Below are 23217 nucleotides of genomic sequence, written 5' to 3' on the forward strand. Positions count from 1 at the left end.
TATACTAACGAAAAAAAATTAGTGATAAAGTTTTGATAGAAACTCTGTACCTAGAATTTTGCGTTTTTGACAAAAAAAAGATTATTTAAAATTTTTAGAGGCAAAAACCAAAGAAAAGTCGTGGAGCTTAAATTTTTAAGTTAGTTGAATAAAAATACCTGAAACACATTCAATTATTTTACTTAACTTAAATCATTAATGAATGTTTTCGCCTTTGCTTCATGTTGCTTAAAATTCAGAAGTAATGAAATAATTTCACGACTTTTTCCAGTTAGCACTCGATGCTGTACTTTACTTTTTAATGGAATAATTAGAAAAATTAGTTTCCAATTAAAAAAAAATAAAAATATTTAAGCAGACCGTAGTAACGACTGGCTAGCGAGAAAGAAAATCTAGGAACTAGTGGGGTTGCAGTCGGAGGGGTTGGACTGAATTAATACACTTTGTTAATAGTCAAGCTTTCGGGATGTAGTACCGTATGATCGAATAAAAACAGCGTCAGCGATGGCTATGAAATGAAGATCGCTGTCATTTTGTATGTAAAATTATATATGGGAAATGTCATCGATCGTCATTTCCAAGCCAACTGGACGCCGTTTTTTTCAGTGGCGGCTCGTCAGGGTAGGCAAGGTAGGCGGCGCCTACCCTAAGATTTTGGCAGAATTTAAGCGATTTTTTAAGTAATTACATTACATTATTTACTATTAATGTTGCCAATACATAAAAATACTGTTAATACACGGAAGTGTGTTTTAATAATCAATATTATTTTAATATTTGTGGTCTTGTATAACATTATTTTATTTTTAACATATTCACTACCGCTGGCGTACGCTGATCGCTGACTGTGCCGCTGCGGTAGAAAACAAAATAATTTTGACCGTTGGAGTGCCGTTCTTCGGCGTTTTCTACATCGCCTACTATCAGAGGTGATGCACGACGTACGGCAGTCTTCTGTCTCTGTCTAACTCATCGAGCGGTAGCGACGCGACGTAAGTCGGGAGTTGTATCATATTAAGGCGGAACTTAGGCGAAATCTCCGGTCGCCTTCGCATGAAGTCGCGGAGGCTCGGTAGGCTTAGATGTAAAGGGGATATTCGGGATATTTCATAAGGAGATATATCACATTTCGTTAAGGGGATATTTCATATGATTCATTATACGTAGTAGTGATGGGCAAAACTGTTATTTTTAGATAACAGTTGAAACTGAAAATTTTTAGAAACGTAGCATTTAAAACTTTTATATGAAAATTCAAAAAAAAACGTTTAAAGCAAATTGGAAACATTTCTTCGGGCTTGTCCGAGATTATTAAAAGTGATATGACTGGTTGTATTTCAGAACACGCCACAGAAATAAAAGAATCCGAAATAAAAAAGCGCGTTATTTTATTCCGTGCAAGAAGACGATACAACAGATATTACAGAAAAGTCTCTGTGCTATTTCAATTCGATATGTTAATAAAAGCGGCAAAAAGTCAAATATCTTTGCGAATTTTATTTTATGAAATATTAGATAACATTGTGATACATTTAGAAATAAGGTTTGCTGATAGGTACTCGTATGTCTCAATTATTTTTATTTATCTCTTGCAGATCCGAAATTTGAAGAATCCTATAAAAATTTTCCATCGCATTTAACATCTAATTTAACAAACTTGTTATATTAATACATTTCCAACGCATTTAATAGTGATTTAACAAACAAAAAATGTTATTGACCAACATAAATTAATGAACAAATTGCAGGTATTAATAATAGATATGATAATTTCGAGCATAAAATAATTTAAGGAGAATAATCCTGGAAATATATTTCCAGAGGCTTTCAAATTGTTTGTTTTGGTTTGTTACTACACCATTTACAAGTACTTGGGTTGAGAGACATTTTTCATGTTTGAAATGCATTAAAATTTATAGCAGAGATTCCATGAAAAATAAACGTTTAGCGCCACTTGCCTTACTTTCAATCTAAAAAGATCTTGTCACAGCTCTTCAACAATCTGATGGTTTTACTGATATAATAATAAATAACACAGGCCGACAAAAAAAAATTTTTTCGATGTAACACAAAGCTCAATAGGATATTGTGGTAGAATGAACCTATCTAATCACGAAAGTGGCAAAAAAAAAGTCGTAACACGTAAGGTTTTTTTGTTACATTAATAAAACATCATTCAATATTACAATATTCAATATATTAAGATAGCTATTCAAAACATGATTTAAGAACTTCTTAAGCCTATATACCGATTATATTTTATAGTTTACACTCCTCAAACATTACTTATACCTAAAAAGTACAAAAACAATCGAAACGAGATCAAAACATAAACAAAAACTTTTACTTTTTCCTTTTATGAGGGACCGCGTCTTCTCTCTTCAAAAACCAACAGTAATCACCCATCATGGCTGGATCCCATCGTCCTTGATAACGATAATAACGAATTTCCATTGTCCTTATGTCTTGATGGAATCTCTCACCTTGCTCATCACTGACAGCACCCATATTTTCAGGGAAAAATGACAAATGAGAATGGAGAAAGTGAATTTTTAAAGACATTCGGGCACCAAGCGATTTATAAGCATCTAAAAGCTCATTAACCAATTGTTCGTAGTTCGCATCCTTATTGTTTCCCAAAATCCCCTCACTACACTAACAAATGAGGTCCATGCTCTGAGTTCCTGCCTGGTAAGCGTGTCTGTGAAATTTGTGTCGTCCAACAATTTCCTGATTTGTGGTCCAATAAAAATACCCTCTTTCAATTTGGCATCACTCAACTGGGGAAAGACTTGCCTTAGGTATTTAAATCCATCACCTTCTTTATTCATAGCTTTCACGAAGTTTTTCATGAGGCCAAGTTTGATATGAAGAGGAGGCAGGAGGACGTCTTTGGGGTCTACAAGAGGGATATACTTCACTCACTTCTTTCTGGCCAAATTTTCTGTACATAATGATGATTTACTGCACGACTGTCCCACAAACAAAGAAAACAGCAATATTTTGTAAATCCTCCCTGAAGTCCCACTAAAATTCCTATAACTTTCAAGTCCCCACATATCTGCCATTTATACCTGTTGTAGTTGATTCTATCTAAAAGCATGCGCATATTTTCATAAGTTTCCTTCATTGTCACTGAATGGGCAACTGGTATAGAGGGTTTTTAAATTTCCGTTATGCAATAACACAGCTTTTAGGCTATATTTCGACGAATCTATGAATAAGCGCCACTCACAGGGAGAATGTTCTATAGAAAGTTCCTGCATTAAGCCATCGATATCAGTACATGCACACAACGAATCCTCCATACTGTAGAATGCAGAGAACGGAGCATTTCTTTTCTAAAAGTGGTGATTTTTGTTTCATTGGCTAACAGATTCCATTCCTTAAGCCGGGATCCAAGAAGTTCTGACTGCTGCTTTGATAACCCCAAGTCACGCACTAAGTCATTCAACTCGCTTTGAACAATCAAATGTGGCTTGTCGGAACCGCCCTCTGGGGTAAAGGTAGGATCAGTACACTGGTCTCCAGAGCTGTTTGATTCAATATCTTCCTTATCTTCCAAAACAATACCTTGCCAGTCTAAGGGCGCGATCGGCACTGGGAGATCTGCACCATGAAGAACAGGTCGTATGGCAGACGGCAAATTGGGATACTCGATCTTGTGCTTTTGTTTTTGGAAAAACCTTCAGTTTTCGTCAGGCAAAAATAGCAATCGTCAAAATGGTTAGTTGGTTCTCGCCATACCATTGGAACCGCAAATGGCATTTTTTCCTCTTCCCTTTCATCCACTGCACAAGCGACACGCTACAAGTAACGCAGCACACATGAGGAGCCCACTGCTTGTCTTGATCTCCAACCAAAACTCCAAAATACTTGAAGTAGGCTTTCTTCACATTTTCAGAAAATGGTCTGGCTTGTGATTGCACCATAAATTCTCCACAAATGTAACAAAATCGATCAGGAGACACTTTACAACTGCGGCGCGTTTGACTTGACATTTTCGTACTATTTATCTACACGCATAGAACAACTCACGTCGAAAATCAACTGAAAACTGAACTCTCTTATGTTTTTCACAATATATTATAGTGCACAAAATGCGTCCCTTTCAATCATCCCATCATAAAATTTACCTGTATGTAAACGAATCTACCTAGACTTAATACCTGACATCTATAAAATTGACTACCTGCAAAAAAGAGGCGTAATTAGGCAACTGAAAAGTGGTACGTGTAGGAGCTTCAGGAGTATTTTTTCTGTTATTAGAAGCATATTTTTATGAAGAAATTCTGCAACTGACTCGTGTTACAAAAATCATGTCGGCCTGTGTAATTTTTCTTTGTTAAGAGACCGACTCATCAATTTAATATATAAAACATAATTATTCTTTCTCTAAATACCGTATGATCGAAAAAAAAACGGCGTCCAGTTGGCTGGGAAATGACGATCGATGACATTTCCCATATAAATTTACATATAAAGTGACAGCGATCTTCATTTCATAGCCATCGTTGACGCCGTTTTTATTCGATCATACGGTACTACCAATTTTTAAGTTTACGTAAATAAATAAAGATAAAATAAAATTCTATGATGTACTCCATAGTGACTCCACAATAATAAATAAAAAAAATAATAGATAAAATAGATTAATAAAAACAATAAAAACTATACTTATACATTATGTCAATCATAATGACATTACGTTGAATGCTGTTATTTTTGTTTTAGTTTTGTCCTAAATATTTTTGAGCTATATTTTTTAACCCAGAGATAACAAATATTTACAAACTGGGCTAGGGTATTATGTAAATTAAGGGGGGGGGACAAATAGAATAAATGAAACGCTAAATTTGTAAATAGCCCTACTTATTTTATTAAACGAAAGGAGTGCCGTACTCTGCATGGAATTCACAAGTAAAAAGCACGGCAGAGAAACCCTTGAACACTATTCCAAATAATCCAACTATGCTGTTCCGAAGTTTAATAAAAGAGAAATAATAATACAAATACTATTTTCATACCAAGGTTTGAAGTTTAAGACACTTAAAATGCACATACGCAATATTCAATTGCTGTGCACCTAGGGGAGGTTTTTACCACGTTGCTGTCATGAGGATGGAATAAATAAATTCCGAAAGTTTGACTATTAACAAAATGTATTAATGCAGTCCAACCCTTCCGACTGCAACCACTAGTTGACAGCGATTTTCTAAATATTTATCTATACTTTAATATATAAAATCCTTAAGTGACTGACATTCTGATTAATCACGATCCTGCTCAAACCACTCAACGTAAGAAGCTCAGTTTTGGCATACAGGTTGATTCTAGGGTGTAGAGGTTCGATAAAAAAGAGATTTTTCGAAATTCCAGTTCCAAGAGGGTGAAACCACCCCTCAAATATTACAATATTTTTTATTTAAAAAACGGTCAAGTTTATTCGAAAAAATGCTTAAACACGTATATTTTATTTTGTTTTTTTTACATATTTTAAGATTTTTAAAAAATGTGTACAGGGTGTTTCGAAAAATCTGGTCATTGATTAATCACAATCCTGCTTAAAGCGCTTGGCTTAAAAAGCTGATTTTTGGAAAACAGATTGACTTTAGGGTGTAGAGGTTCGAAAAGAAGGGATTTTCAAAACTCGAATTCTAAGAGGGTGAAACTATCCCTCAAATATTAAAATATTTTTTTATTTAAAAACCGGTGAGTTTTCGGAAAAACTCTTAAATACGTATATTTTATTTTGTTGTTTTACATATTTTAAGGTTTTTTATAAATTTATACAGGGTGTTTCATAAAATATGACCATTGAGTAATCACGATTCTGCTTAAACTGCTTGACGTTTAAAGCTGATTGTTGGCAAACGGATTGACTGTGGGGTGTAGAGGTTCGATAAGGGAGGGTTTCTCGAATCTCAAATTCCAAGAAGGTGAAAACGCCCCTCAAATATTACAATATTTGTTATTTAAAAACGGTTAGACTTTCGGGAAAACACTTGGACAAGCATAATTTATTTGGTTTTTTACATATTTTGAAAGTTTTAAAAAAATCATACAGGGTGTTCCAAAAGTTGGGTATTTTCTTAACCGCTATTCTGCTTAAACTGCTTGACGTAAAAAGCTTATATTTGGCAACCGGATTTTTCGAAGTCAAATTCCAACGAGATGAAACTACCCCTCAAATATTACCAAGTTATATAATAATATCGCCATATTGTTTTTTCTCATGCTGACATAAATGTGAGAACATTTTATCCAGTTTGTATGTTAATGGAAATTCTTGCTTTGCTTTATCATCACCATAACAAATGATTAATTCGACGCGAACGAAGTCGCTGGTACACGCTAGTATATGGTATATAAAAGTCGAGGGGTCTCACTGTTGGAATTACATGTACATTTTTTGGAAGTCGCTGGCAGTCATTGACAACAGTCGGGTATAATTATATGGCAGACATAGGCTATATTCTTTGCAGTCATTGGCAATCGCTTGGCAGTAAAAGTTTTTTTTTGGCAGTACATAGTACATGTACATTTTTTACCCAAGTAATAGACCGCTCGATAAAAGTAAATATCAAAAATTCGAAAGAACATATTTTGATAAAACAGTACTCTAACGCAATTAAATGTGAATTGCTGACTGCAGATAAAATGCCTTTGCTGACTATATGTATGTATACCATATTATACAGGGTGTTTCAAAGAACATGTGCCATCTCTCGTGGCGAGATTCCTCACAAATAAGTACTTATTAATTCTTTAACAAAAGATATGAAAAACCCCTATAAACAGGCGGATACAGGAATTTATTTTAGGGGGGGCCCAAATGAAAAGTAATCTAGAATATGCTTTTTAGAGCGCTATTTTTAAACGAAAAGCCTAATTATTAATCCAATTTATAGATTTTATAGATTTTTAGGACCCCATGCCCCCCCTGTATCCGCCACTACCTATAAACATGTGTATGGAAACGCATAGTTTTAGAATTACAGGATGTTAAAACTTTTAAAAATTGGGTTTTTTGTAATTATTTTAAATACCATTATTTTTTAGCCGACCATACCAATAGGTATGGTAGGCTATTAGGATCGGCAAAAAAAAGTTTTTTTAATTTCACTCAAAATGAGTTATTTGGGTCATAGTCATAAATGACCTAAATACAAAATATTTTCGTGGTGTCTGTCTGTCTGTCCGTCTGTAACACGATAACTCAAAAACCGCTGAACCGATTTTAACCAAATTTGGCACAAAGATATTGTGGCACCCGCGAATCTGGCTATTAGTTTTTGGTGGGGGTGGGGGGTTGTTAAGAAATTGCTGCCAGGTTAGACCAATAGTACTAATAACTAATAGTACCTAATAATATTTAATAACAAATTCGGTAAAATACATAATTTATTAATTTTATCTTTATTTTAATTTTTTTAATTGTGATTAATAAAATTGCGTTTATTTCATCAAAGAGGCCGAATTCGACAAAATATCAAGAGATAACTTTTAATTGGCATTAAACGGCCTACACAATTTTGATTATCAAAAAAAAAGTCAGTGGCGTTTTTTTTTGAAAAATATTCCAGTGATAACCCATATGCACGTCCCTGATGAATTTATCGACACTTTTTTAGCATTAAAATATGTAGCACTTATAGTACTAAACTTTTACCCTCAGTTTCGTTCGAATCACTAAAAGTAGGTACTTTGAAGAAAATTATATAATAAATCGAAATTATAAGACTTTGTAGCTACGAAACAAAGCAGAATCGGACCTATGTTGAAAAATATTTTTTTTTACGTGTCCTCTCTTTATTTTATGAATCTCTCCATGAGAGATGGCACATGTTTTTAGGGTTCCGTACCCAAAGGGTAAAAACGGGAACCCTATTACTAAGACTTCGCTGTCCGTCCGTCCGTCTGTCACAAAGGTCTATTTTATGAACCGTTATAGCTAGACAGTTGAAATTTTTACAGATAATGTACCTATGTTGCCGCTATAAGAACAAATTCTAAAAACAGAATTAAATAAATGTTTATAAATAAAAAAGTACTTTCACTAAACATTATCTTTTAAGTAAGAATTTTACATAGAATCTTTCAAGTCCTCGGTGGCCGCGTGGTTAAAGCGTTAGGACTTTACGCTGCTATGACGTTGGAGCCGTAGTAAGGCAGGTTCGAATCCTAGTCAAGGCGACTTTTTTTTAATCGTTTTTTTTTTAATTTTTACATATTTATTATTGATTAATACAATTTTTAGTAATGCGTTTCTTCACTTTTTTTAAATTACTTATACGCGCATTCAAATTTTCAGCTAAATCGGAAAAAAAGTTTATAATAATATAGTGTCTAATGTTACTATCTACTATTTAGAAAGAATATGATGAAACACGGCATAATTTAAAACCCTCAACTGGTAACACGCGTCTGAGAGACGCTCTTGTTTACATTTTTCCTCACAAACGCAGTGTCGCCTCACTTGGCGCCACCGCCGATCAGGGTATGCCTAACTCCAAGAGCGGATACAGGAATTTATTTTAGGGGGGGGGGCAAAATAAAATGTAATGTAGAATATGCTTTTTAGGGCGTCATTTTTAACCCAAAAGCCTAATATTTATCACAAGTCACAGATTTTAGAGGGGGCCCGGGCCCCATGGCCCCTCCCTGTATCCGCCACTGCCTAACTCACTTACTGGCCACATCATTCTGGGCGGTAACGGCTTTTTACATATCTATTTACAGCCGTGGGAAGTTTTTTATTTGAATCAACCCCGTTAAAACGTTTCGACTTCATACATTTGCTAGCAGAGAGCCTCATAAAAAAGCAGGTCCAATGCCGACTAACTATTCCTAATCTTCCAGACTGCCTAAAAAAATTATAAGGGATATTTTGGAAGATGTGGAACAACCAGTATCAGGCCCTAGAGATATATCGGACAAGCTTCCAAAGAGAAAGACATGCAGATATTGGCCTTACGAAAAAAGAAGACAAAGCTTACAAATGTACGAAAATGTATGAAATTTTATAAGACACATTCATGTTATATAGTTGTTGTTTTTTAAGAGACTTTTTCATACAAAAATTACCCTTTAAACATTTGACATTCATGCCGTCATCTCTCAGACGTGTGTTACTTGTAGCGTACTAAAATTTCATGTTACCAGTTGAGGGTTAAAAGGATACAATGCTGACGAATTACTTTTTTAGCCTTTATAGACTAAAAAAAGTAATTTGTCGCTAATAATATAATTTTTTAGTCTGTTTATAGACTAAAAATAGTATATTGTTTTATTAGGAATTAGGAGTAAAGGCAGGCGGCCACTGCGAGCCAAACTAAACTAAGTCAAGCGAAGATAAGATTTGTAAAAATCAGCTTCCATACTTTTAAATGCATCAGCGGCCACTTGAGCGAAATTAAACGAAGATTCAAATCGTAGTTTAGTTTCCTTCGTTTTAGTTTGTGACAGGTTCCAGCGAATTTTTCGCAGCGATTAATTCTGATAGTGGAGAGACAATACGAAAAGGCAGCTAACTTAGCTGACTACTAAGCAAAAATCGTTCCCAGTAGCCGATGAAACTTATTTTCGTTTAGACCGTTTCTTTTTATATTCTTAGCTTAGTTTAATTTCGCTCGCAGTGGCCGCCTGCCTTAAGAATACTTTATGTGGCGAGGCTAAACGACATTACAGGCAATTGTTGAATACGTGCTTCAATAGAAACTAAATGAAATAAACCGACTTGGTTCTACATGAGATATCACAACTTTTTGTAGTGGAAGAATAGGGTTACAAGACGGCATTTTTTATATTATATATCTTAGATGGGATCTTATTTCTTTTTGTAGGTGATTCTCCAATTTTTTTCTCGGGTAATGTATCGTACTTACGATCAGAGTCCAGGTATGGTTGTTTTTCACAACACATTATAGACTTTGATCTTTTCTGTTCGGGAACGCTTGCCATATTTTGGACCCTGATCATTTTTGCTGTGCATAGCATTGACCGTGCTCTGCAAAACTGACCGTGCTGTGAGAAAATTTGGATCGAAAAATACAAGATGGCGCTTTTACCCAAATTTTGTCAAAAGTGGTCTCTGGCCTCTTTTTCCCTGCACCCTTCATATGTTTTTCTTGATTTTTTCTAGTTACAGCTGGAGTATTTTAGGATGAGCGCTGATCTTAATTCTAAGGTACTATTAAAGGTGTCACAAACAAATTTTGAGTTTTAGGTAACATTTTATCACGGAAAGAAAAAATAAAAAATCTCCAAATATACTTATGGATTAAAAGTTACCTGTGTAGCCGCTACCGGTAATTGGTTTTCTATATAGTCGACTAAATGGTAGAAAACTAAAGTTAATCGATTTAATATTGTCTGATTTTATTTTTATATAAATGTAACAACAATAATTCAAAGATTATGAATTATTACTAGCCAAACTTCTTTAACTTCGGCACTGACTACTTACTGACAGAATTAATCGTTTTGATATTTATCAATAATTATTCAAATCTAATTATCGCTAGTCTAACTTCGTTAATATTATTTTGATATTGTGTAGTGGTGCTACATTTTTGATAAAAATTTAGCAAGTTATGAGAACTCTTTCTGGTATTTATTGCATGGGCAACTAGTTGTTAATCTTGTTATAAATAGAAATTTTTCAGATCCTTATTGAGATAATTAATATGAGTCTGTAAACTTTTAATTCGATATTCTATAATTTCTGGTGATTTTAAATAACTTTAAAACGGTGTACTTTAGATATAGTTAGAGCAATCAAGGTGCCTTGTAGAACAAAATCCCCTAAACCTGCGGAATAATAAAATTCTGTAAAAACGTTCTTAAGGAACTTTTTAAAGCACAATCCAGTGGCGTAGTCAGTTTTTTCTATGCTTGCTCTTTTTGTCAGAAATAATAAAAAATATAATTTTTTAAATGGAAATCATAGTTGGCTGTGAATTTAAAAAAAATGCTGGCGTTTTACCCTTTCCAACGATATAACGTTATGTGTTAAAAATTCATATACAAGGCTAATACTAATATAGAGTGTTAATTTACCTTTTCAAAAGTCTTTAGTTATGCAGATAAATAATAATATAGATTAAATTGTGATAAAAAAGAATTAGGCAAATAGGTCTACACAAAATAAAGGCCCATTTCGAAAAATAAAAAACCTAATATTTCTCTCGTTCTTAGAAATAGATACCCTTAACTTTATATCGTTGGAATGGGTTAAACGCCAGCATTTTTTTAAGTTCATAGCCAACTGTGATTTCCATTTAAAAAATTATATTTTTCATTATTTCCGATAAAAAGAACAAGCATAGAAAAAAACTGACTACGCCATTGGATGTGGTTAAAAAATGCCTTAAGAACGTTTTTACCGAATTGTATTATTCCGCGAAATACAAAAGTTATGGGCAATTTTCAAAATGGTAAAAAATTCAAAAAGACCATGCATCTCGGTTGGCAGTGAAAACAGAGAAGAACAATCGTAGAGAAGCGACAAAAACCGTCGGCACTATTGAAGTGAGGGGGACCAAGTTTTGTGACCTTCAAATTGGCGTACGAGAGAGATCGCATGTTTATAGCTATACTGAAAGAAATTCAATTAAGGCAAAAGAAATGAGAAAAGCTATACACTCAAAAACATGTGTTCAGTAAAAAGTATATTATAAATATTTAGGAATCATATTGAATAGTAACTATATTTTAAGATTTAACTGGTTTCCGCGATTTGTGGATTTACCGTGTTCTAACCATTTTCTAACCTATTCCTTTTAGAGGGGTATTTTCAAATCGTATCTGATAATATTGTTTGCTTGGGAATTATATTAGAAAGTGTTTTTTTTTAATCAAAATGACAAATTAAACAATTTTAAGAAAAATTCGATTATTTACCAGCTGTTAACACAAGCGTTACAACAAAACAAACCAAAAAAGTAAATAACATGATTAGAGTTGAGGGTTGGAGTTGGAACCGGGGTGCTACAACAGCAAAATAAAATACTAATTCACCACAATACACCAAAACACTTTACTATTGGTTAACACAAGCGTTACAACAAAACAAACCAAAAAGTAAATAACATGATTAGAGTTGAGGGTTGGAGTTGGAACCGGGGTGCTACAACAGGAAAATAAAATACTAATTCACCACAATACACCAAAACACTTTACTATTGCAGTGCATCAGCAGATGATTCAAATTAAAATGATTAAAAAACAAAATATCTTTATAATATGAGAACATACATGGTAGATTCAATTTACAAGAAAGAAAACCTAGAAAAGATTTAGCGGTTCTGAAAATGTAAGCAATTTTTTTTTAATTTTTAAAGAAACTCGGTTATTCTGGACTTTTTTTGAAAAACGGTAAAGAGAAAATATTATGCTTAATTTATCGAGATCTACCAGTCCTGAAAATATTTACACTTATTTAAGACTCACCCTGTATATTAAAAAAATCATATTTTACATAAAAAACATATTATATTAAAGATAACACAACTCAAATTAGCGTCGCTGATATATTATATATGCTATTAAATATTTCATTTTCTAATAGTTTTAATTTTCTAATTATTTTTTATTAAACGCTAACAAACCTGCATCTATTTTAAGTTTTAATAATATTTAGTTCTGAAAGTTAGTTCTTTCTTTAAGTACTAGTATAAGGTAAGGATAAAATATAGATAATTATGTACACAAATAAAAAATAGTAAGATTTCAGGACCTTATCATTAACAATGGCAACGCTGGCCATATTCCGAAAACATGTTGAGATGACAGTTAGCAGATTTACCTCCCACTCCAAATTTTTAGGCGGCATTCGATTTGTCGGTTCTCTACGATTGTTCTTCTCTGGTGAAAATATCAACAGGCGGTTTACGCCATTAAACGTTTCTCAGAAATTGAGCCCATGACATCTATGTCGGTTTTGCTCTATCTAGTCACGAAATAGGGTTTCTCTGTTAAAACAGACCAATTTCGACCACCCTGTACATTGTTTGTGAATCTTGAGACTGATTCCTCATTTTAAATTTGTGTTGAATGCCACTGGAAAAATCGATTTATACTGAATTATCGAGATCAGAAACTTCCCTCAGTTTTAATTCTCTAAATTCAAGAATATAATTTGCTTTAGAGGCCATGATTCTCAGCAACACAATCTATTTAAAAATTTGAAAGCTCGCTGCACGACACTTTTAATAAAATTTTGCCTTTATAGACACCAGTTTATAAATAATTTTAGCAATATTTTTCACAACTAGGATTTTTTACTTAACCGCATAGGAGATTAGGAGATATTTAGAAAAAAAAATGTGCCTTTAGGGGAGGTTTGCATGGTCGGAGGGTTGAAGACCTTTCGTATGTTAATCTGTACCACAAATCCTACATAACTACGAATAATTTAGCTTTAAAGCTTAAAATAAGCTTTAGCTTTAGCTATAAAATAATTATTTCTTGTAAACACTTCTGCGTTAAACCTAAACGGACGCTGCTTGTCAGAAGTTATGTTTACGGTAATACAAATTTGCCAAACAAAGCAAAAAAAAATGCTTAACGTTTCGGAAAGTTATCTCTTTCCGTCGTCGGAAGCAAAATAATACAAAGAATAAAGAAAAAAACTATTTAAATTCAACTATTCGAGAACACTGTACTTTTTTTTAAACAGATACGTCTACAAGAAACCGTTGACGTTCTGTTGAAAAAAATAGGATAATTATTAAAAATAATTGTATCTGTTTTAAAAAAAGTAGTCTTCTCGAATTGTTGAATTTAAATATTTTAAATAGTTTTTTTCTTTATTCTTTGTTTTTTTTTGCTTCCGAGGACGGAAAGAGATAACTTTCCGAAACGTTAAGCTTTTTTTTTGCTTTGTTAGGCAAATTTGTATTACCGTAAACATAACTTCTGACAAGCAGCGTAATTTATTTCGTAGATTTTCTTGCAGCAGTGGCGAAATACCCATACAGGATTTTTTTGGAAAGATGAATCCGCCACATAGGTATAGAAATTTTTTTAAATTATTTTTTATATACAGGCTTTGCAAGAGACTTATATTAACCAATATTTACATATCTAGAAGTGAATCGCTGAGAACTACATAATAATGCAACCCTTCTCATGCGTTTCGCATTCTTGCTATTCTTTGTTCAGTACATTGTGAATTAATTGTACTCGTCATAGACAATACACACGGAAATCGTCTTTGCCAACCGTGGTGATATTTTGTAGTTTTTATCCTATAATCATATAGGATTCAAAGTAATATATCAAGTAGTAATTTAACTTTTATTATCTTTCAATCTATAGCTTAAAAATCTAGTTATACAGCCAAAAAGAACTATAATATAATTAATAACATAATTAACCCCGTTTTGCCGTAGCAAAACCGACACGGTTATTGCCAGCATCAAACTCAGTATAATATTTTCCAATAAAAACATCACCTAAAATCCATAATGGACCTGCAGGGGCTGGTACATCAAGTCCAAGAAAGCCAGAGATGCATGTCACTTGACCTAATTCTGATACCTATAAGAAATAATTAAAAAAATATAAAATAATGACTTAAAAAAAGATAAAATAAATGAATTGTTAAAAGTTTATTAATTTGCAACCAAAAAAATTGATGTATAGTGTTTAGTTAAGTTAATAAATGGCCATCAATTGTCTTTAACTTGACATAATAGACTCTTTACTAGTGATACTATACTAAAAATAAATTATTTTCTTAATTATAAAAATTTGGATACCAAAAATACATGAATAATATATACAGGGTGTTCTTTAAGAGTCCATTATGCTGTACTGTTCGGGTCGCTCTCAGGGGTCGGGTAAAGCGGGTTTGTGGCTAAAGGAAATATATATTATATTTCAGAAATCTGCCTAAGGCTTAGCCCGATCCTTTCGTGTTAAGCCACACCCAAAATTCCAAACACACGTACTTTGATTAAGGTTTGCAGAGCTTCAGCGTTTGCCATAAAATAGCGAGTAATTTGTTATAAAATCATATAAATTATATATCACTGTAATCACAAAACTTTTTCCGGTTCAAACGGAAATCTATTTCCGTATTGTAACGGAATTTTAAATTGTCTTTATTTTTGAGAAAATTTAGTCCAAACATAAGGAATATTTTGTTGATATTTGACCATCAAAATCTTAAAAATAAGAAGTTGTCTAAAAACGTGCTACAATACGGATATAGTCCTAATCCTTTATCTTTAATTTCCTTCTTCATTTGTGTAAAAATACCTAGCCAGATTTACATAAAACATTAAATGCCGAACGTTTATTTTGCTACTTTTTCAGACTAATGAAATGGACTCTTAATGATATGCTAATATTTAAGATGATTCTAGGGTCTATTCTAAGAGAAAAACTTTATATGAATGTATGTCCTAAATCCTAAACATCTTAATTTCTGAGATAGAGGATGGGTAAATTTTTCTAAAAAAAGTGTTTTATAACCGTACGTACGGGTTTTACATTGAATATTTTTGGAGAAAAAAATGGTACACCCCAACTTAAAATAAAAATTATTTTCAAAATCTTCATTCATTTCAGAACCTTTTTTATCTCTTAATTTTTTTCGTCCGACGCATAGTATTTGCTTAAAAAAATTTCAAGTCAGTTTATTTCAGGGTCAAATCGCAAAAAAATATGATGCAGTGCATTGGCGTAACAACAGGGGTACCAGGGGGTATACAGGTAGTACCTGGGGGGTGGGGGAGGGGGTGCACTCCCCCCCCCCAAAGTTAATGCTGGGCGCCCCCCAGAGAAATCCTGAATTATGACTCTTGGCTACGTATTAATTTTTATTGCTTGTGATGCAGTAAAAATGACGTTTTCTAGTTTTGTTTAGTTAATATTATTTTGTTGTATTCAAAAAATGTGTTAATTTTTATTTTTTTTAGAAAATTTGTAGATATTTAAGTAATCTACGGGAACACGGTTTGATAACCATGTCTATGAAATTTATTGATAGAGAAATTCATGGAAACGTTTTATTCAAAAAAAAAATGTGTTTTTTTAATTATTTTTCGTTAAAAAAAACACCTATTCCCCCCCCTGCCCCCCGGCTCAACCCCAGGCCCCTCCAGGCCCACCCCAGGATAAATTGCTAGTTACGCTAATGATGCGGTGACTGTTGAGTGGAAATCATTTCTGCATCGGTTGGAAGCAAATTAAGAAATAAAACATCTTTTTTGTATATCAAAATAAGCATTTTGATGCATGGAAGACGTGTATCAAATATATCATCACATATATTTTGAAAAAAAATAGAAAATTTATCCACCCTGTATCTGAAACGTTAAAATGTTTAGGACATATATTCACATGAAGTTTTTTTCCGAAGAATAGGTCCAAGAATCACCTCCTTAAATATTAGCATGTCATCAAGGAACACCCTGTAAATATAACATAGGCTTTTCTCGTTTACAAGTAACGATATCAACAACATAAAACGTGTATTTCCGTTATTTTAATAACATATTATTGTTATTTTGTAAAGTGTATAAAATAATTAATGTATTTTATAGTGTATTTTCTGAAAATTTATAATAGAATAAAATAAATTTATCTTACTTTTAGTACATAATCTTCACCTTCCAAGGTAAATAAATTACCGCCTAGGGTAATGTTAATCTTTGGTAAGGATGAAATACTATTACAGTCAACTATATATTCTCCACCAACAATAGCGGAAGCACCAATAGCTTTATTAAGTGCTGCAATTTCCTCCGTTGGTCCAGCAATTAGGCTAGTTCCTAAAATATAATAATGTTTCACACAATGGTTCATTTGCTTTAACATGAACTAAAAGTTGTTCAAATTCAAGTCATTTATATACCAAACGAACCTTATTATATCATTTATATACGACCATTATTGCACAAAGTTCAGTAAAACTTAGTTACAAGAGCCTATATATATCGGGTGCGTTTCAAAAGTGTCTCACCCCTATCACTTTTTTATTTTTTCAGATAAAAAACGAGATTTGGTATGTTAGTATATGACATAAATTAGTTCCTGTTTCCCCAGAAATGACTACAACTTTTGATTTTTAAATAGCACCTCGGTATTTTTTTACCCTATTCGATAGAAAATGACATTCTAAATAGAATGACATAATATATGTCAACTTTTGACATTTTCGCTTTAATCAAAATTGTATTTTAAATTTCAATCTAGAGTGCCATGACTGTGTTAAAAATACTAATTTTTAATCAAGGAGCCTTGAAAAAAGAGATTTGATAGTCAATGTTTTTATTGTCTTATACTGACCGGATAAAAGATGCCCAAATCGTATTTTTAATAATATCTCAATTTTTTCAAATGGATCGAGGGTGGCTCATTATCATATTTGGAAAAGGCATTTTTTACGAATAATTTGATACCACACACTCGGTATTTGAGTCAAATTTTCGTTATGAACCGCGATGTCATTCTATTCAGTGTTATTTTCTATCGAATAAGGTAAAAAAACACCGAGGGTGCCATTTAAAAATCAAAAGTTGTAGTCATTTCCGGTGAAACAGGAAGTGGCCGAAAACAATTGAATACGTCAATCAATCTTAATTTATGTCATATATTAACATATTAAATCTCGGTTTTTTTTAAATGAAAAGTAAAAAGTTATAGGGGTGAGCCACTTTTGAGACGCACCCGGTATATACAGGGGGTGGCGCACCTCATTCGACTTGGTTGATTATACAGAAATGGAAAGATGTAGAAACAAATTTGTCTATGCGTATATGTGGGGAGAAAATGTGAATAATTTAAAATTATTTTGAAACATACTGGGTGTTTCAGAACTAAGATCCACATCAAAATATTTTTTTACGGAACGCCTCATATTTTAATTTTTGGATCATCAGACCTCAAATGTATTTATTATAAGTGTTAAATAATATGTTCAAAAGCTTTAGTTTTTAAGATATTTATATATATATATATATATATATATATATATATATATATATATATATATATATATATATATATATATATATATATATATATATATATATATATATATATATATATATATATATATATATATATATATGCATAATAAAAGATTGTCAACAACCTGTAACCTGTACTTTTCAGAATTAATTATTGTGCTGAGTTTGAAGCCAGAGAACCCTTACTGAAGAATTTGATTGCTTTATAAATATGTAGGGGGAATCAAAAATTGCTAGTCTATTTTAAACATATATTTTACATCAAAACCTTGTTATTTAAAATGAAACAACCTGAATTTTTTAAAATAAATTGAAGGGTATTAAAATGCTCTTTCAAACTGTATTAGGGTTTCTTATACCTTATAGCTCAATAAAAAGCCATTTTTCAATAAAAGACAACAATACTTAACAAATTATTATTTTATAGTATTTGGAGGAAAATTATGCTCAAAATATTCTATGAGAGATCTACTTTTGGGTGAAGCGCAAATGTTTTTTTTTTCAATATAAAAAATACAGGTTATCCGGGTTATCCCATTAAAAAATAACTTTGTGTAATTAAATAATGACAAAGAATAGCAAAAATCTGATAACGCCACTGGATTTTATTTAAAAAAGAAACTATTATCAGAACCAATTTTTAGCTCTTTGATATTGAAGTTGAATATTGATGCTGAAGTTGAATTGTTGAAACTATGTCAACAGGAATGTATGGAATATATTTATATCCATTACAATATAAAAAACAATATTCAATTGATATTCTAGCATATCTACATTCAGATAAGGTTTGAATAGTTGAAGAATAGATCAGCATTGTTTCCATTTTTTTTATCCGATATTTACTGTACAGTTTAACGCTTACCGGTATCAGCAATAGCTTCACATCCGCCTTTGCACAATGATTGATCAGCCACTTGTACACTATCCATTTTAAATTGCCAATACGCTTGACGATCTACAGGCAGATAAGTAAAATCTCCTTCATAATAGTTAGGATCTGATCCGCCCAAAATAATTTCGCCTCCGGTTTGTGCGTCAGGGTCTCTATAACAAATAATTATGATGATTTATGCGTTAATGGATAAGTTAAAAGTTTTTATTTTCTATTAGTTACATAATATTTTCATTTATTATTATTGGTATTAATTTAAAATTATTGTAAAATAAAATAATGGGGTCTTATTACGAAATATTGAGACTCATCCTATAGGCTTGGTGCATTTCAGTTGATTTCAACAAATTCCGACCGCAGCGCTTCAACGGCAGAAATCAGAAATTATCAGTATGTATTTCACGCCGCCGTCGCGTCATGTTGATTGCATTAAAATAATATTGAAATCGTGGTTTTGTCATAATATTTAAGTATTTTAGTTTTTTTGCTAGTGCCAGTAGTAGACTATAAAACACTCAGGTACGAGGTTTGTGTGATGTAACGCTGTTTCGGGTAAAGTAAAAAATAAGTGAAGATAAAGAATTTAATAAAGAATTCGAACTAGGCGTCGTGTTGTGACAATTTCAAGTGTTAATAAAATTGCCGAAAAAAATGTTAACGCGTATAGGAGAACATAATTAAGGCGTTGTTGGGTGCAATAACATTCAATAATTCTCCCGAAACAATTTTTTATAGCTTCATAGTTTCTCACACCGATTTGATGAAAAGCAAAAATGGATTCAAGCAGTTCGACGAGACAAGTGAGTAAACAAAGTGCTCATTACATAATCAAAAAATTAAATAGACATAAGAGGATACTATGAGAGGATAAGATATAATTTGCAATATTAATAGTATACTTTTTTTAATCAACTAGTGATTAAATGTTTTATGAACATATCTTCTAAAATTATAATTATGTACCTTTAAAAAATTTCGTTATAGCCGAAATAACTCCAATTATGTCCCACCAGCAAAACCGGCAATTAAAACTACGCTCGCTACCATAGATGAACTCATATAAAAAGTTTTTTAACTTGAATAATAAATGATAATACAAGTTAGACCTTCTGAAGATATAAAAATATTTACTATTGTTTTTTATATTTAGAATTTTCACAAATTATACTTCCTAACACTTTTAGAGTAACTAATTAATACATTTTTCGCATACTCGCTATTTAAACCCGTGTATTTGTATATACTAGTTGTTTACCATATTCTCCGATGGTGGCAGCACCGGCGGAGAATGCACCAAGCCTCTCTAGGGGATTTCAATTTTAACGTGTAATATATTGGCAGATACACCCTAATTAAACTTCAAACATGTTAAAAAAAGACAAAAAGGTTTACTTTTCAAAGTGGACATTTCTTCTATTTCTTTTATGGGCATCGCCGGATTTTAGTAAGTCCGTTAAGTTTTAGTTTTAAATCGTGCAAGAAGTGAGCGTTTATGCTGACACCCGATGATATTGTTCACAATCGTGACAAAATTAGCATATCAAGACAAAACCAATCGAGTGTAACAAAAAATTACTGGAACTAGAGCAATAGGGACACAGAACTAAAAGGAACTGTGAACCACTATCTCTGCTCATATATTGTCTTTACATTATGTACCGGGTTATCATTTTAGTTTGACCCGCTTTCAAAAGCTTATAACTTTTTTGTTTGTTGGCTTAATTCATTCAAAAAGCATGTTGTAGCAGTTTCAGCCAAGTTTTTGCGAGTGTTGTCAAAAATGACAGTAGGTGTCACATGTCAGATTTTTGAAACTAAAAAAAACTTTTTAAATGGGACACTCTGTATATTAGTAGCGCATTAGATAGTCGCATTTTCTCCGAATTCAAAAATGTATCACACATGTGCATTCTTCTTCTTAATTTCAATTGAAGATTGACAAAAGCATGTAAAAACAATTAGGTAATTAAACGAATCAAGATATTTATAAATGGTTTTGTTTCCAAATTATGTTTGTTATTTGTTTATCAATGTAGCACAACACATTAACGAACAATAACTAGCTATAGAATTAAAAACAGTTATAGGTTATTCATTTTCATAATCTATATTGCTCTACATGACCACCTTTTTCGATGCATTTCCGAAATATTTTCTACAGGCTTTTCATAATATGACGTTTATAATGTTAATGTGTGATACATTTTTGAATTCGGAGAAAAGGGGACTTATCAGCTTTGTTCGGGTTCTTGTTATTACCGATTCTGAACCGTCCTAGAACTGTGATGCTTCTGCGTAGAAGGAAATATGAAGACATTATTTCATTTGCGCATGTGTTGCAGAGTTCTAGGATGGTTCAGAATCGGTAATAACAAGAACCCGAACAAAGCTATCTAATGCGCTACTAATATACAGGGTGTCCCATTTAAAAAGTTTTTTTAGTTTTAAAAATCTGACATGTGACACCTACTGTCGTTTTTGACAACACTCGCAAAAACTTGGCTGAAACTGCTACAACATGTTTTTTGAATGACTGCTTTAACCCGACAAACAAAAAAGTATAAGCTTTTAAAAATGGGTCAAACTAAAATGATAACATGGTACATATATCAATCCTGTATTTCTTTACTACCTACAGCGTCTGTTTTTTGCTTTCCATATTGGGAAAAGGTATGTAATAAGTGATAAGAACTATATTCTATGTTGCAAATGAGTCCTGTATTTACTGTATACAGTGTCACAGATAAAGTCCGCATCATATGGTCAGAGTTTTATTTTATTTATTGTCATAGATTACTCCAACAATAGTTTTTTCTTGAAATTGGTTTAAAAATGGCAAAAAATAACCAGTTGTTCTTGGAACCTCTCAAAATTAACATTTAAATAAATAAATGGCGAAAAATGGATTTCCTGATTGAATTTCAAAAAACTTGATTTTTTTTTTAAATTTCAACTAAGTGTGCCAAAAGCAGTCGTTTTTCGTGGTAGAAGCGAAAATAACTGATGGTAGCCTGTTTGTTTGCCTAATGTTTATCTATTAGTCATAGATTTAGTTAAATATTTTGAATAAGTTAATAAATTTTGATGAAGCACATTTTGTTGTAAAAAATGTAATATATAATAGTGTTTTATTGAAAAATATACAAATAAAAATAAAATACATTTTTTTTTCATTTTCCACAAAACTGACATTTTTTCAACAATAAAACACAGGTGGTGGTCACAGAAACCTGCACAAGGCTGGTTTGTGTGTGACATACTGAAATCTTAAAAAGTAAATACATACAAATAAAATAAAATCAAATAAAAAACAACAATACACACAAAAAAAAGCAACAGATCACTTTAATCGCAAAAGAAAACCATTATTAGAGTTATCATTATTATTAGATCACAATTAGAGATTGCAATATTTTCTTTTTTAGTTCTTATTTTCGATAACATTGTGAAATACTTGTCTTCCCGTATTAATTACCCATTGTTTAATTATTTTCTTGTAACTATTTCTATAAAAAAATTTATTTCTATAAAAGTTTTCTATCATGTGTGATGACATTTACCGTGGTGACACATTCCTATATACTTTTTCCCTCACTCATCTTTTAAAAAATAAGACCCGATATAGTAGTAAATTAATTAAAAAAAATTATAATATTTAACAATTTAATTATTTAACTAAGAGAAATATTTAAACTAATTTAATTATTTAACTTCAGAAACTATTTGAGACAGAGTTTACCAAAAATGCTTTTTATAACTACTACTGGGTAAATTAATTTCTGGTATAGTATGACTTTTTTTGAAACTTTAGTTTCGGAGATATAAATTTAATCGGACCTTTTAAAAAAAATATTTTTTTTTCAGAAACTATTTGCGACAGAGTTATTAACAAATTAATGACGTAAATTTTTCTGAATTGATTTGTATTGTATGATATTTTTTATTATCAGTATATTTTTTTGTGCTTTTGTTTATTTTGCAAATGCTTTGTCGATGAAGCTATTTTGGCTTTTTGTACAATAAAGCGTTGTTTATATTTATATTTTTAATCTGATTAGAAACGCATAAGAGAAATTTATAAAGAAATCAATTTTATAAGTAGGCTATGAAAAACACATTTTGACATTAAGTATTGTGCAAATATGTGCAAATGTGTTTCCAGGGTGTACAAATCTAAATTTCAGGATGTCATCTCGCTAAGTGGCGAAGTTATTCATACTTTACACCCCTTAACTATTTTTTTAAACTATTAATTATTGAATCAATAAATTTCACTAAATATATTTTTACTAGACAAATATTTGACCGAGAGACAGCTGCTAATCAATAAAAAAAGCA

The 23217-nt window shown here is 31.8% G+C and overlaps 1 protein-coding gene across 1 annotated transcript in view; it reads right to left on the bottom strand.

Moving 5' to 3' along the window:
• Positions 1-14282: 14282 nt before the first annotated feature.
• Positions 14283-23217, bottom strand: part of LOC115891327 (lysosomal aspartic protease) — a 41408-nt gene continuing 32473 nt past the window's right edge. Inside the window, exons 6-8 of the mRNA XM_030911771.1 lie at positions 18850-19031; positions 16603-16784; positions 14283-14544 (exon numbers count right to left, since the gene is read on the bottom strand). Coding sequence (XP_030767631.1) covers positions 14377-14544; positions 16603-16784; positions 18850-19031 — 532 coding nt within the window. The 3' untranslated portion in view covers positions 14283-14376. The remainder of the gene's footprint in view (positions 14545-16602; positions 16785-18849; positions 19032-23217) is intronic.

Source organism: Sitophilus oryzae, unplaced genomic scaffold (assembly GCF_002938485.1).
Source record: "Sitophilus oryzae breed Bouriz unplaced genomic scaffold, Soryzae_2.0 scaffold_980_pilon_pilon, whole genome shotgun sequence".
In the NCBI taxonomy this organism is placed as follows: Eukaryota; Metazoa; Arthropoda; class Insecta; order Coleoptera; family Curculionidae; genus Sitophilus; species Sitophilus oryzae.